The 15,933-nt window shown below is 38.9% G+C and overlaps 1 protein-coding gene across 1 annotated transcript; it reads left to right on the top strand.

Annotated features, from left to right (window-relative positions):
* The first annotated feature begins 1,879 nt into the window (after window positions 1-1,879).
* On the top strand, window positions 1,880-15,617 carry LOC100756417 (guanylate-binding protein 2). Its single transcript, XM_027395867.2, is given in 10 exon segments — window positions 1,880-2,069; window positions 2,371-2,498; window positions 4,025-4,134; window positions 6,718-6,914; window positions 7,239-7,481; window positions 8,892-9,172; window positions 10,678-10,890; window positions 12,598-12,700; window positions 12,965-13,158; window positions 15,418-15,617. Coding segments are annotated over 10 exon segments (1,770 nt in total). The 3' UTR covers window positions 15,529-15,617.
* The last annotated feature ends 316 nt before the right edge of the window (window positions 15,618-15,933 follow it).

Here is a 15,933-nt window from a genome sequence, read left to right as displayed (position 1 = left end):
TCAGATCCATAAACACGACTGGCCTCTTTGCCCTCTTTCCTATAGGAGACAGGAAGAAGGATAATGCAGCCCTGGATATCTGAGGAGCAAATACAAGTGATAAAGTAGTGATAAATGCTATAGCAAATACAAACAACTATAGTATTGGCTCTCTCTGACTATATAAGATAGAATTTCAAAGTAGTTTTAATTTGCATTTCTCTGATGGCTAAGGATATTGAACACTTTCAAATTATTTCTTGGCCATTTGTACTTCTTTTGATAATTGACTGTTCAGTTCATTGTCCTATTCATATATTCATAGTTTCCTTGGTGTGCTTCTTTACCTTTATTTTTTATAGTTCTTTAATTCTTAGATATTATGCTTTGAGGTACAGCTGACAAAGATGTTTCTCCCATCCTGTAAGTTGTGTGTTCTTTTGTTCCTAGTCTCTATTTGTGTGCAGAATCAATTTAGTTTTGTGTAATCTCATTTGAAATGTTTGTGGGCAATTCCCACGCTTTTGTGGGATGCTATTCAGAAATGTTCTGACTATTCTGAAATGTTCCCCCAATGCTTTTTTAACAAATCCAGCATTTCTGGTTCTAAATTCAATTTTTGTTATTTTTTATGTTTATGTGTATATGGTGTGTGTGTGTGTGTGTGTGTGTGTGTGTGTGTGTAAGTGTGAAGATGATAAAGTGGGCTTTGGATTTTTGGAGCTGGAGGTACACATGATTTTGAGTTGCCTGACCAATGCTGTAGACTGAATTCCCAAACTCTGGAAGAGTAAAGAGTATTCTTAACCCTAGGCCACTTATCCAGCTGGAACTTGGACTTTTTATTATCTAGTCATTCAGTCTGTGTCTTTCAATTTTCAGATGAAGGCCCTTATCTTTTAAGATTATAGTTACTAATTTTGCATGGTTTTATTTGCTACTCTGGTTCATGGGTTAATTGACAGTGCTTTTCTCCCCCCCCCCATTGTTTTGGGTCTTTGGTGGTTTAAAATGTTGTCACTTGTCTTTGGCTCATTTGCTGCTTCCATGAAATATATTTCTTCCTGTGTTCTCTTATGTGGAAATGTCTCTGGTCTTTCTCCACCTTCTCCTCTTTCTTGTCTCTTATTCCTCCACTATACTCTTTCAAGAATTTTCAGCTCTTGTATCTTAGTTGCTGTGAATTAGTGGAAAATGTTTTTTATCATGAAATCATCCTATTTCTAGTAATTCTAATGAAATATTGCTGATTGTAGCACTTGTGGCTTTCAAGGCAGTAAATACAATATGTTCATTTCATGCTTCCTTGGATTTTGGAATTGCTTAAGATTTGGTATCATTGTGATGTCTCTGTCTCTTGTACCAATTGAAGGTTTTCCCTGGTTTGTGGTTTTTCTGTTTCCACTTTAAAAATTATGTGAATCTCAGTAGCTCATCTTCACTTGGGTTATATTAAGGGTAAAAGTTGATATCAGCACCAACTGTGAAGCTTTGATAAACATCCATTGTTTATTGCAGGAAGAGACATTATGTTCACTATGCCTATGACATCATGGATTTAAGAGAGCCGTGCAGGACCCTGATTGGGGAAGATATAGCATATTTAAATAGTAAAGAGAACAGTGAATGGGCTAACAAATGGGAGTAATAGAGTGAGAATGAGTAAAAGCAATGGCTTTCAGGTATGAAAAGCAGAGAGAGATGTTCTACATCACACTTTGAGAAAGAAGGAAAGACACAAACTTTTTCCCAAGGTACAAGTTACAACACATGCACACTGTGGGTGTAGAAGGTAATCAAGTTACAAAAAACAGCACATGTCATTGAGTTGAGTTCTTCAAACCAACACAGCACTTTTTTCTGTTTAATCATTTCTTGCATCCATAAGGCTACTGTTGAAATGGCCTCAGATATCAACATGCCAAGCCCAGTGTGCCTCATTGAGAACTCTAAAGGGCAATTGGTGGCCAACGAAGAAGCGCTGAAGATACTGTCCACTATCGATCAGCCCATGGTGGTGGTAGCAATAGCAGGCTTATACCACACAGGAAAATCCTACCTGATGAACAAGCTGGCTGGAAAGCAGAAGGGTGAGTGCCAACAGCAAAGCTCTGCTGACTCTACTGGGTCCACTCCCACTGTGAGCATCCAGCAGGCAGAGTGGAGTAGAAAAAGTCGGAGACACTGGTGGCAAGGGATGGTCAGTGTCCACCAGTGCACTTGCTCTTTTCTGAATTAGTCTTCCTAGTCATTCCTCCCACACTCCCATTACTTCCTCATTTAAAGGGATAAGTGGGTTTTAATAGAAGAAATGATACATTCATAGAGAAAGTCAACTTACTCTATGATGAATTGTAAAGCTTATCTCCCCATCTCATCCCCACACATCAGGCTTCTCTCTGGGATTCATGGCGCAGTCTCATACCAAGGGCATCTGGATGTGGTGTGTCCCTCATCCCCAGAAGCCAGGCCACACCCTAGTTCTGCTTGACACTGAGGGCCTGGAAGACGTACAGAAGGTAATTCAAATTCTACTCATGGTGCATCAGTAGCCCACCATGTATCCTTCAATCCCAATCTTTCGTTTATGTTTCTGGTGAGTCAAATTACTGTATCATTCTTCAGCTCACCTGACATAGTAACCAAGAATAAACACAGAAGTCTACTGATTATTAGCAATTCAGCCTTCATAATAATAACTGACAATATTTTTTTGCTATTTTTCCTATTCCACCATCACACAACGCTTGGTGGGACATTTAGTGGCGTGCCTAAAATTCACTGTACATTTTCTAAACATGTCTGATTTTAAGTGTAAACATGTGAAAATGCTAAGAATTGTAACTTCTATACAGCATTATCAGTGAGAGAAAAAGAAGATTTGGTGAGTGCTTTATTTCTGTGAACAGACAACATGAGTAGGGCAACATTTTTTTTAAAGAGGTATTTAACTAAGGTATTGCTTACAGTTTTAGAAGCTTAGTCCATTATCATCATGACAGGGAGCATGGAAACAGGCATAGCAGGCATGTTGCTGGAAGAGTAGTTGAGAGATACATCCTGATCCACAGGCAGCAGGGGAATAGAGAAACAGAGAGACAGGGAGAAGAGTGAGACAGAGACAGAAACAGAGGCAGACACTGGCCCTGCATTGTGTTTTTGAAACCACAAAACCCACCCCCATCCTCACCCCCATGACACAGCTAGGTCACATCTCTGAATCCATCCATGGTGACTAAGCATTTAAACTTACGACCCTATGGAGGCCATGCTCTTAGAAACCACCACAATTTGCAATTACATCATTTTTCATGGAGGATCAGGTCACTACTCTTGCCAGTCTGAGACACACAAAACTCTATTAAAGGACCTAACTTTCAGTAGTGCTAAAATGTCCCTGTGGTGTTTTGAAAGAAATTGCCCCTCCAAGAGGATGTCACTATTACAAGATGTGGCTCTTTGATTTGGTGTGGCCTTGTTAGAGGAAATATGTCACTGTGGAGGTGGGCTTTGAGGTCTCATTTATGCACAAGCCATGCTCATTGTCACAGACCACTTCCTGTTGCCAGGGTAAGATATAGAACTCTCAGCTACCTCCCTAGCACCAGGTCTACCTGCATCTTGCAATATCTCTCCATGATGATAATGGACTGAACTTGTGAACTCTAAGCCACCCAATTAAATGTTTTCTTTTATAAGAGTTGCAGTGGTCATGGTGTCTCCTCACAGCAATGGAAACCCTAACTAATATAGTCCCTTACCATAACATATTCTGTGAGTGAAACCCAGCAGTCCAGCTTAGATTTAGCCAATGATCAAAGTGACGTTTAGTCTGAATGCCTTTTATGATCTCATCTACATGGGTATGCATCTTCTTATTTTAATCCTTAAACATTCTTAAAATCATTGTTCAGGTAGAAAATGATTATGTAGAAGAAATTCCTTTCGATGTCACAGCTAGTGGGGGACAGAAAAAGGCTCATCTTTGGCTACTTGAACTGATGGGCAGTCTCTTAGTAACTCTTCTTCGCTCTCTGACCTGCAGGGAGACAACCAGAATGAAGGCTGGATCTTGGCGTTGGCAGTTCTCCTCAGCAGCACCTTCATCTACAACAGCATAGGGACCATTAACCAGCAGGCCATGGACCAGTTGCAGTATCCTTTAGTGTGGTCTAGAACAGTACTGAACCTTGGAATTATATCTTCATTATTTCATCAGATAGACAGACAAAGGACCCTAGTATTTCTAAGTTATTAACAAATCCCTTTATACTCAATTTGTGAGTTTGCCTCAGTTTCCACTGCAAGGTCAAACCCCTTAAGTCATACATTGCCATCAACATAGTGGCACACTCTTGGGAATATCCCGATCTAGCTCCATAACCTGCAGTTGTCAAAACCTCAACATGATTTAGAACCCTATTTTCAATAATCACTGTTATCATTATGTGTGAGTGTTAGTTATCTCCTGACTACACACAGAATTCTACAGGTAATATTTATCCTGCAAACTCATGAAATTTTCTGAGATGTTGATTGCTTTTTAGCCTTTACTTCCAGTTTCATTCTATGCTTCTCTAATCTATAGCTCACAGTTACTTATTCATTCTTTTGCCATTGGAAAGATGATCTCCTTGGAAGCCAAGGATGTCAAACCATATCACCTTTCTTTGTAGTCTTTTATGAGTTCCTAGCCCAGATAGCCTCCTTTTACTGAAGATTTTAACCCCTACTGTTGGGAGACTGGTAAACAAGAGACACTGGTTTTCACTATTCACTCCCAGTTCTTTCTCCTTTTCTCTTTTTCCCCTACTTTCCCAATTACCCACCCATGTCATTATCAATGCTGCATGAATTTCTATGAACTTAACATTGGGTATCATACTGTATTCCTTTTTGTATCAATATGGTCATTCATAAGTCATATTATTTCCTCATTTAGGCACATTTCAAAAATCATTTTTTCTCCTCTGGACCACTTGGTTGTTACATGCAGAACTTCTGAATTTTCTAACATTCTAATTTCTTCTCTGGTAAACTATTCATTGCCTTTGTGACTCTGAATATCACAGCTCATTAGTTTCTGTTCTTCTTCTCTTCATTCTCCACTCTTGGTCCCTATGCAATATGATTCTGAGGAAAGGACTTCTGTGCACCTCTATTTCAGTCACTATCAAATATCAGTTTACAACTGTGACTGAATTCAAATTTTTACAACTTCACAAAATTATTTAAGAGATGATTTACTCAAAATTCACCAGAACATTTTCCCAACCTTTCCCATTAGAGTAAATTCCCACATGTTCCACAACATTGCTCTGATGAAAACCTTAGACTAATCTTGATGTGTTCCTTCATACCCTAGAAAGTAATAATTCACGCATGTTTTAAACTCTATCAGCAAAGTTACTTCCCTAGACCAACCTCTGTATCTTCTCTCCATTGTCTCTTGTCTACACCTCCCTTGGTCTGTCTCAAAGACCAAGCTGTTCTTTCCCAACAGTCTTGACTGCCAGTTGGAGTTCCAGAAAAGTTCTCTTTTGAAATACTATCATATCTTCCTCCTCTACATTCAAAATCCATTGCTACACTCATATTTATTAAAAAACAAACTTGAAACTTTTTACTTTGGCCTTCAAAACTTGCATCCTGGCACATATTTCTTTAACACTTGTACTCTATGCACCAGAGTTCATATACATGTCACATATACTCATGTTTTTTCAATCCAAGGTTTTTTGACTATTTCTGGAATGTTCTTCAAGTAGAAGTTTCAAAGTTTTCAATGGTGAATGTTTGTACAAAATCAGGTGCCTGCTAAGACCAGAGGTTTCATATTTCCTGAAACTTGAATCTGATAACTGAACTCTGGTCCTCTGCAGGAACATTAAAGGCTCCTAACCACTGAACCATCTCTCTGGCCTCTCCGCTGGAGCTTTCATAGATGACTTCTCTAATTTGTTTATATTTCTGCTAATCAAGGACTTCAGAAAGCACATGAAATTCTGAGTAACTTGGCATAAATAGTTATTCTCTAGTCTTTAGATAATGCCTGTTGCTATCAAAATTATAGCAAACTTTGAAGATTTTAAAATATTTTATCTACATGTTTTTGTTTCTGTATTCATCTGTTACAATGTAAGCCCTATAATGGTAGCATCCTTCATTATTCTAAAAGTTATTCCCTGGAACTGTTTCATATCAGGGGATCCATAGATGTGTGCAAGTAACTAAATTCTGTCAATCAATGAGCTAATGTCCTAGTTTCCTTTTTGTTGCTGTGGTGAACATTATGACCCAAAGCAACTTGGAGATGAAAGGATTTGTTCTGTTTACAGGTTAGACTCTAATGTCAAGGGCAGCCAAGACAGAAATCCAGAGACAGAGACTAGAGCAGATGCTAAGAAGGATCTCTGCTTACTGGGTTGCTTCTTGTGGCTTACTGGGCTACATTTTTTTATACAACCAGGGACCCCCAGTCTAGGGATGGCACCACACACTGGGGGCTTGGGCTTCTTGCATCAAATAGTAATTGAGAAAATGTCCCCACAGATATATCTGCAGGCCTGACTGTTCAGGTATTTTTCTTCCCATGTATCTCCGGTTGTGTCAAGTTGACAAAAACTAACCAACACCGATAAAAACAAAAGCAAAACATTAATTTGGGGAGGCAGTGGTAGAATATTTATTATGAAACAGTAAACTTGTTTTTATAGTTTTCTTAATTTAACATCTCAGCTATGTGACAGAGCTGATTGATCTAATCAAATCAAAGTCATCACCTGAGCAGAGTGGGGTGGATGACTCAGCTAACTTTGTGGGTTCCTTTCCAACCTTTGTGTGGGCTCTGAGAGATTTCTCCCTGGAGCTGGAAGCTGATGGAAAACCCATCACTGCTGATGAATACCTTGAATATTCGTTGACCCTGACAAAAGGTACCTGTGCTTGGTGGAATGTTCTGATACAAAGGGAAAAAATTCATAAATGTCATTTTTGGCACAGTTGAGAATAGTCTCAATTTTGTCAGTTGTGGGAAATGAAATAGAGCTTTGCTGAATCGTTTGGACTCCATGTGAAATTTCAAAACTACTTTTTCTAACATAAAAAGTGTGTTTTCTTTCCTATTTCTTTAAGTTTTTATCATTTTTATATTAGGTGTTTTTCAGCTTACACAGGCTTTGTAGATATTATGGAATTGGAAATGTCATATATTGAAATAATACATTTGAAATATACTATATCTAATTTTCATTTTGCAGGATCTGATAAGAAAAGTGAAAGCTTTAACAAGCCTCGGCTCTGCATCAGGACATTCTTCCCAAAGAGGAAGTGCTTTGTCTTTGACAGGCCTGCTCAGAGAAAGTATCTTTCTAAACTAGAGACAATTAGCGAAGAAGATCTGAGTAGTGAATTTGTAGAACAAGTTGAAGAATTCACCTCATATATCTTCAGCTATTCTAATATCAAGACTCTCTCTGGTGGCATCATAGTCAATGGACCATGTAGGTCATCCCCTGTACTTCCATTCTGGGCTTTTTGTCTGCTTATTGTAGGATATGTCATTGAAAATGTAATTGATACATCACATGATGTAATTTACTTGGGAACTGAAGCCATTGCTCATCATTTCAAATCTTTAATATCAAAGGGAAATAGAGAAATTAACTAAAATCTAATCCAACCCTAGAAGCCTTTTCCTGAGACTCATGGTGCCCACTTATCAAAAGGATTACTAAAAGTCAGAAAAAATGAAAACAGCCTGTATTGAATTTGTCACTATCAATTTTTATGTGCAAACAAAATGTTTAGTAATGACTGTAAAGAGCCAATCATTTGATTTAATGAGGTGTAAAGAGATATGGCTTCCTTTCTCATTCCAGCATAAATTCACTGGAGAAACACTTTAAAGAAAACAAAAAATCCCTAAATTCATAGTGATTACTAATAGTTCAAAAACTAATAATAAATGAGAAGTGGCTACGTGGGAGGCAGAGTTCTAGGCAAGTGGGTCATAAGTCCATGGGCACAGAGAACACATTTTTTTTTTAAGTTGAGTAAGGTGAGAAGTTGAAATGAGTAGGTGTTACCCACAAGGACAGAGGGTAATACCTGAAGTTCTAGTGTAACAGAAGAAGGCCCCAAGCTGGACACAACTTTCCAACTTTAAGATAATACGAGTCAGGTGTCTGAGAGAAGAGTGTGGATGGGAGAGTCCCCCACTGGAGAAATGTGAAATGATTTTGTCTGGAAGAGATAGGAACATAATTTACTGAAATAGCGGTTGGTTCTAAGCTGTATGAGGATTTAGCATGCAGAGATTCTGGAGGACAAGTTAAAGTTTTCTAGTTTGCATGCATTAATGTCTTGAAAATTTTGCATACAATATATTGTTATGCTATAAAGAGGCAGGGAAGATTCCTGGAGTGTGATTCTTTCAATGAATCTGCAAAGTTATGAGCAGAACTAGATGGTTAGCTCATCTACTTATAGCTATGTGGGAGGGTCTGGGTTGGTACCTTTTTATAGGATAGAGACACGACTAGAAAGAAGCACCACTTTAAAAAGAAACAACAACAAAACCAATATGAAAAGCAAAACTGACATTTGCCTATTAAAAATCAATGAAGAATAAAAGGGTAAATTACTGAGAGGAAGGAAACTGATTGGAAAGAGAGAGAAAGGGCTAATAAAGAAACAAGATTTGATACCTCAACTCCCCTCTCCTAATGCTAGAAGCCATTAAGTCAACATCTATCTTTGTATCAAATGAAGAAGAATGAAAAAGAGGATTTGATATTTTCTGGATCTTAAGATCAATAAATTACTAAGTTGCTAACTTTTCTAGAGAATCCTGAAACCTGTTGACTGCTGTTTCTACCAACTGACAGCCATTTTCTTAACTTCTTTGATAGGTTTACAGAACCTGGTGCTGACCTATGTCAAAGCCATTAGTAGTGGAGAACTATCCTGCATGAAGAATTCTGTCCTGACTTTGGCACAGATAGAGAACTGAGCTGCGGTGCAAAAGGCCATTGAGCACTATGAAGAACAGATGAACCAGAAAGTCCAGTTGCCAACAGAAACCCTTCAAGAGCTTCTAGACCTGCACAGACCCATTGAGAGTGAGGCCATTGAGGTCTTCATTAAGAAATCTTTTAAGGATGTAGGCCAAATGTTCCAGAAGAAATTAAGGGTATGTGTGGTACTCAAAACCCTAAGACAAAGGAAAACATGTTTTTTTTCCTGGGATGTGATTGTACTTAGTCTCCAATACAGTGACACTCAGTGATGTGTACAGATTTGCAATGGATATTGAAAGATTATATTCTGCTGAAGTTTGATCAAAAAGCATGATACCAGCTAGTCATGTTTTACACACTCATGCACATGTGTGCATATGCAGACACATATACACATATTCCACTTTTGTTATTTCCCTCACTCTGGAAACCATGTTCTCAGACACTGAGGGAATTACACAACTGCATTCACAAAGTGTTGTTTCATTAACTTTTTCATAATGTAATATTTTTATTCTTTGAGAATTTTAAATATAACATGTTTTTATAATATTCATTTCTAATGTAGTTTTTATAGCCAAGGAATTCTTTGCTTTTGTGCTTTGCACTAGCAATGAGAAACTAAGATGGTGTAAGGATGCTTTGCCCTTTGATCAGTAGCAATGCTTCTCAGATTACCAAGGCAGGATTTTAAAAGGACATCTGGCTTCATTCAGAAGTTCTGGGGAAACAAGACAGTCAAGGTGAAGAAGACATTGACTACTCCCCAACCTAAAGGAGATACAGAAGTTGATATTTAGTTACTTGGTTGATAAAAAATAGATAGCTCTTCTGTTATGCTTCCCATACAGAGAATAGCTCAACATATCATCCTCAGAATTTTCATGTGTGTACAGTGAGAAAATAAAGGGAAATATTCATGTGTTAAAGAACATTGCATGATCAGTTAGCCTTTATTGAGTGTTTCTTTAGCATCACGGGGTTCAGTACTCTGTATTAGCTCCTACAGTCTGACAGGAAACTATAGGGGAACCTGTAGCCATACCCACTTAGGGGCTGGCTAAAGGTGTGCCTGACCATGCCTGCCATGGTGTGGTCAGGGTGACGTAGAATGAGAGGTTAAGGTGGCTGGGTTTCATTTTCGGTTGTACCTTTCGGGCTTGCTGTATAGACTGCTGTCACACCTGCTGGCTAGGTCACTCTGTAAGTAAGGGTTTTCCGTATTAAAATCCTGCCCCTAAGTGGGTGTGGGTACAGGTTCCCCTACAGCAAACCTCTGATATTAATGGTGTTATACACACCCTTATAGACAAGGAACCCTTAGTCCACTAATGACATGTTCATGACGTCACAGAAAAGTGGGTTCAGGAAGTCTGTACAGGCTGGCCCATCTTTAATTTATAATCTGAAATATTCCTTCAATTAGTGGCTTCAGTAGATAGAGGCTTCCCTTGAAGCAGTGTCTGTGCTCTGGAATTATCTCTGAAGAAGGAGAAAAGAGATCAAGGTGTTTAGGAAATCAAATTTGAAGTGTCAATTGGGGTAGTCAACACCCTCCTCATGGGTATCTTGTATGTCACAGTGAGATGAAGAGCATGGCCCCATTTAGACATTTCCCAGCAGTCTGTTGTGTTGCCTCCATCCTCTCAACCATCTTTGTGATTTTATCCTTACCCAGGACCAGCTGGTAGTGAAGCGAGATGCTTTTATTAAGAAAAACATGGATGTGTCATCAGCTCATTGCTCAGATTTGCTAAAGGATATTTTTGGACCTCTGGAAGAAGAAGTGAAACAGGGCACATTTTCTAAACCAGGAGGTTATTACCTCTTTCTTCAAAAGAAACGGGAGCTAGAGAAAAAGTATAACCAGACCCCTGGAAAGGGGCTCCAGGTAAATTGAGTGGTTAGTACCATTTGCAGGTGCTTAGTGAGGAATCTCTTCCAAATGACCATGAGAACACAGAAGCTGCAATGGTGTTGGCAGAGAGTACCCTTGTCGTTCATCCATGTAGGCAGAGAGCTAACCTCGAGACAGACAGCACCTTTCTCCTTGGAAGCACAGAGGGACTTCTCAGAAATGTTTATGGAATTCATGTATTCACAGAACACTTCAGGCATCTAATTTTCAAAAATGATTTATTTGGCTTTGTGAGTTGTGGCCTTCTTAGGTTGCTAGAGAGAAAATGAGTAACAAAAAGGGAAACTAATTAAAAGTTATGTTCATTCAAAATATTTCAAGAATGAAGTAATTTATACCCATGAACAAAGGATATTTATCTGTTAGCACTTAGATAGCTCTTCCAGTGTTTCAGAACTTTATTCTCTTAATTCTCACACCCTCACACAAACCATGCATTATTAGTGTGTCATGAAGAGAAACAGAACAGCAGGCATAGTGAATCCAAAGGCTCAATTAAGATCACACAGTGAAGGAACTGGAAATCTTGAGTGCAGTGCTAGCCATCATCATCTGTATTTTTCATTTCTTGACTACTGTTTGTTGAAAATAGAGTTTAAGATTTGGTTTGACTTTGAGTTATTTACCAACAACAATCTCTTTAAATGGCTAAATATTTCTCCTTTTTCTCATGGACAACAAGTCGCCTGTGAAGAACCCAGTGCTGCTGTGGTGGCTTCACCAACTTCTTCTTCACAGGCATCTCCTTTGTTCTCCAGAATGTTAGTCTAGGGACTCCATCTTCAACCTGTTTCCATAATCTAAGACAGCTGCTGGCACATAATGCTTTACTTCAAATGTATGCCATGGAATATAAAGGAGGTAAAAAAGGACAAAAGCATGGTGCCTCAACTCCTTTTAAAATTTTAAGGCACTTTTCTGATTATATACCTTTCATAATAATTTACACCCATGTGCATTCCATATTTATAAGAGCTTCTGCAATTTATTCTTTTGATAAACTTTGAGGAAAATATGAATAGACCATTCAAAGATGTTAGACAGAAAGAAAAGTCTAACATCGATGTAGAGAATGGGAATTTCAAACAACACATCCATAACAGTATATTAATGTGTATCTGAGGCATAGCAAGAGACCCGATGTTCTGGGAGACAGTGCACAATGCAGAGATTATCAAGAGAAAAGGAGATCCAGACAGGGAACATCTTATAGGACACTGGAAAATGTCTGATGCTCATTTCGATGAGCTATAAAGTCATCTTTGAGCATTGGAATAATAGGACTGTTCTTAAAATAACATTGCAAAGTTCTCCTTACTCTGAGATAAAAGTTCTGCAGTAGTCAGTAAATAAGATCTGGGGCTGTGAGACTTGTATGAACAGATGGCAACCAAAAGCTGAGTTTACAGTTTCTGAGCTAAAACCAACAAGATCAGCTCATGGTGTTATATTAGATTTGTGAAAAAGAAAACCAAAGGGATTGAAGATACAACTACTTCAAAAATTTTATGAGATTCTAAAAGATGGGGCTATGGAATGGATTGGATTTGGAGAGGGGCTCTCTAAGTCAGACTTAGGTCCATTAAATGTAAGAAGCTATTTGAATTGCTACATTGCTGGTAACACTAATGTCGGTTAACACACACATTGGCTTGTCTTCAACTTATTCTATACAACTAGGCAGAAGAGATGCTGAAAAAGTACTTTGAGTCCAAGGATGACATGGTTGAAACACTTCTAAAGACAGATCAGTCACTCACGGAGGCCACAAAGGAGATTGAAGGTGAGAGATGCTGGGACTCCAGTGGTTGGAAGCTCCTGATGCATTTAGCAACACTGGTTCATTAGAAATCATCATTGCAGAGATAAAGAATCACAAGTCTCTTTCGTGGCATTCTGTTTTTTGACTGGCATATATGGTTATATGGTTCCTTATCCATTCATTATTTCCTATAAATATCACCAGAAGAAAATGTATCGACATGAGAATTTTTTGAAGGAGTGACTTATAATAATTTAATCTGTATTCTTTGCTTTTCCCCCTCAGTGGAACGTATAAAGGCTGAAGCTCTTGAAGCTACCAACAGAGCTTTAGCAGAGAAGCAAAACAAGTATGAGCTGCTGATGGCAGAGAAGGATAAGAGTTACCAGGAGCATATGAAACAGCTCACTGAGAAGATGCAGCAGGAACGGGTACAGCTAATGGCAGAAAATGAAAAAATTATATCTCTCAAACTTAAGGTACTTGATCATATCATCTCAGCAAGTTCCTGTGTGCCAGTCCAACATGAGTGTATCAGGCTGGGTGTTTGGGGTGCTCGCCTTTAATCCAAGCACTAAGGAGTCAGAGGCAGGTGGATCTCTGTGAGTTCCATGCCTGCCTGGTCTATAGAGCCAGTTCCAGGACAGGCTCCAAAGCAATACACAGAAACCCTATTTCGAAAAACAAACAAATATCAAAAAAAGAGAAACAAACAAGAAAATAGTATATCAGGGTAGTGAAAATCAGCTTAGTAGCTAAGAGCATTTATTGCTCTTTCATAGGACCCAGGTCTGCTTCTCAGCATCCACACAGTGGCTTACAACAGTCTGTAATTCTAGTGCCCCTTCTGGCCTCTGCAGATACTGTATATATATGGTGCATTTACATGCATTGCAAGTAAAACACTCATGCACTTAAAATAACACCAATAAATCTAAAAATCAAACAAGGAAACCAAAATGAATTTTGTCAGTAGGCTGAGTCAGGAGGATGACTGGTCCCACGTCAGCCAAGGTTATGAAGTAAGCCTTCCCAGTAGAGACTCCTGCAATAATGTTAATAGTTCAGATATGGTGACACATTTTCCTTCCCTCACAACTTATCTCCAGCTGTGTCTAGTAAGAGCTGTTTATGTCTGGATGAAATCTGTTATTAGACTATCCACAGACAATGACTAGGGGTTACTCAGCACTGCTTATGTGTGTCCAATTTAACAACAGGGGTTTATTATCTTGTGCTGGATGTAGACATTGCAATTTTATCAGAATGCATGATACAATATTCAGCATAGTTTCTCCACTAAATGGACCCAGCATGGATTTCATTTTTGCCACAGCTAATACGGCCTTGTTTTTTGGAAGAATCCTAATGAATAGTGAGAATCCCTAACCATCTACCCACCCAAGCACATTGGTTAACTGCTCAAATTGTAGTACTCTTCCTTTATTCATGCATTCTTCTGCATTGTTGTTTGTTGTACCAAGTCCCAAAGATACCCAGAGATCACCAGGAAGACAGACAGACACACCAAACTGTGAAACCAAGGTTTTATTGTTCATACAAACAAGGCAGGGTTCTCATCTGGCCAGCTGATGCTGCAACCTCCAGAGGGAGCGAAGTTCCCTGTCTACTGCTAATTTTTAAAGACAAAAGTTACAGGATTACATCAGTAGCCACAGATTGATTTCTGTTTGATTGACATTTGGGAACAATCAGGAGAATTTCACAAAATCATATTTTGGCATAAAATACCTCTGTACCAATTATTCTCATTGGTCAGTGTTGAGAGGGGAACATTTTGTGGTTTCTATGGTTTTGTCTTGTTACTTGCAGTTGGCCTGTTGTACATAGATACCAGTAGTTTTCAGAACTGTATCCTGGAGACTACAGGGGAAGTTTTCGTTTCCCCTGGAGTTTCTTTTATGGCCAAACAGTTACTAAGAACCTAGTCCCTAAGAGGCTGGCTTGGGGGGGGTGTGGAGGTTCTTTGTGTTCAGTTTTGGCCCTAGGCACCAGAAGGTTAGAGGATCTGGAGTTTCCTTGTGTCAGAGGCCTACATGTCTTTTCTGTAGCCTGTCACCTGTCATGGCTGCTAAAGCACAGGTGGAGTAAGGGTCTGGTCCCTTCATTTCTAAGTCATTAGAAATGAAGCCTTTGAGTTAATTTACACTTTTCACTCTGAGTCTGCATAGTAGGCCAAAATACTCTGTGAGAACCTCAGGACACAGTTTCTTCAACATTTTTCTGTCATCTATCTCTGTCACTAAAATTTAGGACCTGTGCTAAATTCCTTGATTGAATACCTGCCATATTCTGAGTCCAGTAATAGCCTTCCACTTGGTTTGCACCCATCTTTCTTATCTTCTTAGGTGTGTTTGAGAATCCACACCACAAAATCATAGATGAAGCAAGAAAGAAGGAGATGGTGTTTATATAGCAAATATGTATTTTACATAATTCAAAAAAAGCAGGAATTGGACATGAGAGTTGTGAGCCACTAGTGTTTTCAGAACTGTTAGACAGCATTTCTAAAGCTGGAGGAACACAGGAAACTTTTCAGCTTGCATAGGAAGCAGGAGAGAGGGCAGGGAGGGAGAGAATGGAAGTGAAGGAGGGAAAAGGCTTCAAGAAAAACAGCTAAATTACTCTACGAATTAATTAACAAACAAAGGAAAGCTTGTGAGACCCTCTGAGGAACATGGGAAGCTGTCTGAGTTCAATCTCCATCTTCATTTTAGGAACAGGAGAGGCTTCTCAAGGAAGGATTCCAGAATGAGAGCAGGAAACTTCACCAAGAGATCGAGAGCATAAAAAAGAGCCAGTCATCTGGGAAATGCACCATACTCTGAAGTTCTGAGGTCTGACTCTATTCACTGAGAACATTCAGCGTTTGAAACAACTGTCATTAAATTACCTCAACTCAACACAAATCATCTGTAACTCCAGTCTGTGGTCACTGTATGACACTGGACAGTGTCAGAGAATTTTCCTCTCTGTACAGAATGCATGCATAAATGGAGGCTCTGACTTTCATGTTTTAGAGTATCTTGACCTGCTCCATGCCCAGGACACATACATTTCTCTTTATATCTTAAATTTTCCTATTTTCTACTGTGTAGTGTCTACAATCACAGAGCAGGCAACTTTTAATTAACTCTTAAAATGTATTCCTTTTCATTTCTTTTTTTTTCTTGTTTTTTTTCGAGACAGGGTTTCTCTGAGGCTTTAGAGGCTATTATGGAAATAGCTCTTGT

The sequence above is a fragment of the Cricetulus griseus genome (genome assembly GCF_003668045.3).
Source record: "Cricetulus griseus strain 17A/GY chromosome 1 unlocalized genomic scaffold, alternate assembly CriGri-PICRH-1.0 chr1_0, whole genome shotgun sequence".
In the NCBI taxonomy this organism is placed as follows: Eukaryota; Metazoa; Chordata; class Mammalia; order Rodentia; family Cricetidae; genus Cricetulus; species Cricetulus griseus.
The sequence above is the reverse complement of the archived record's forward strand: the minus strand, read 5'-3'. Positions and strand labels throughout refer to the sequence as shown.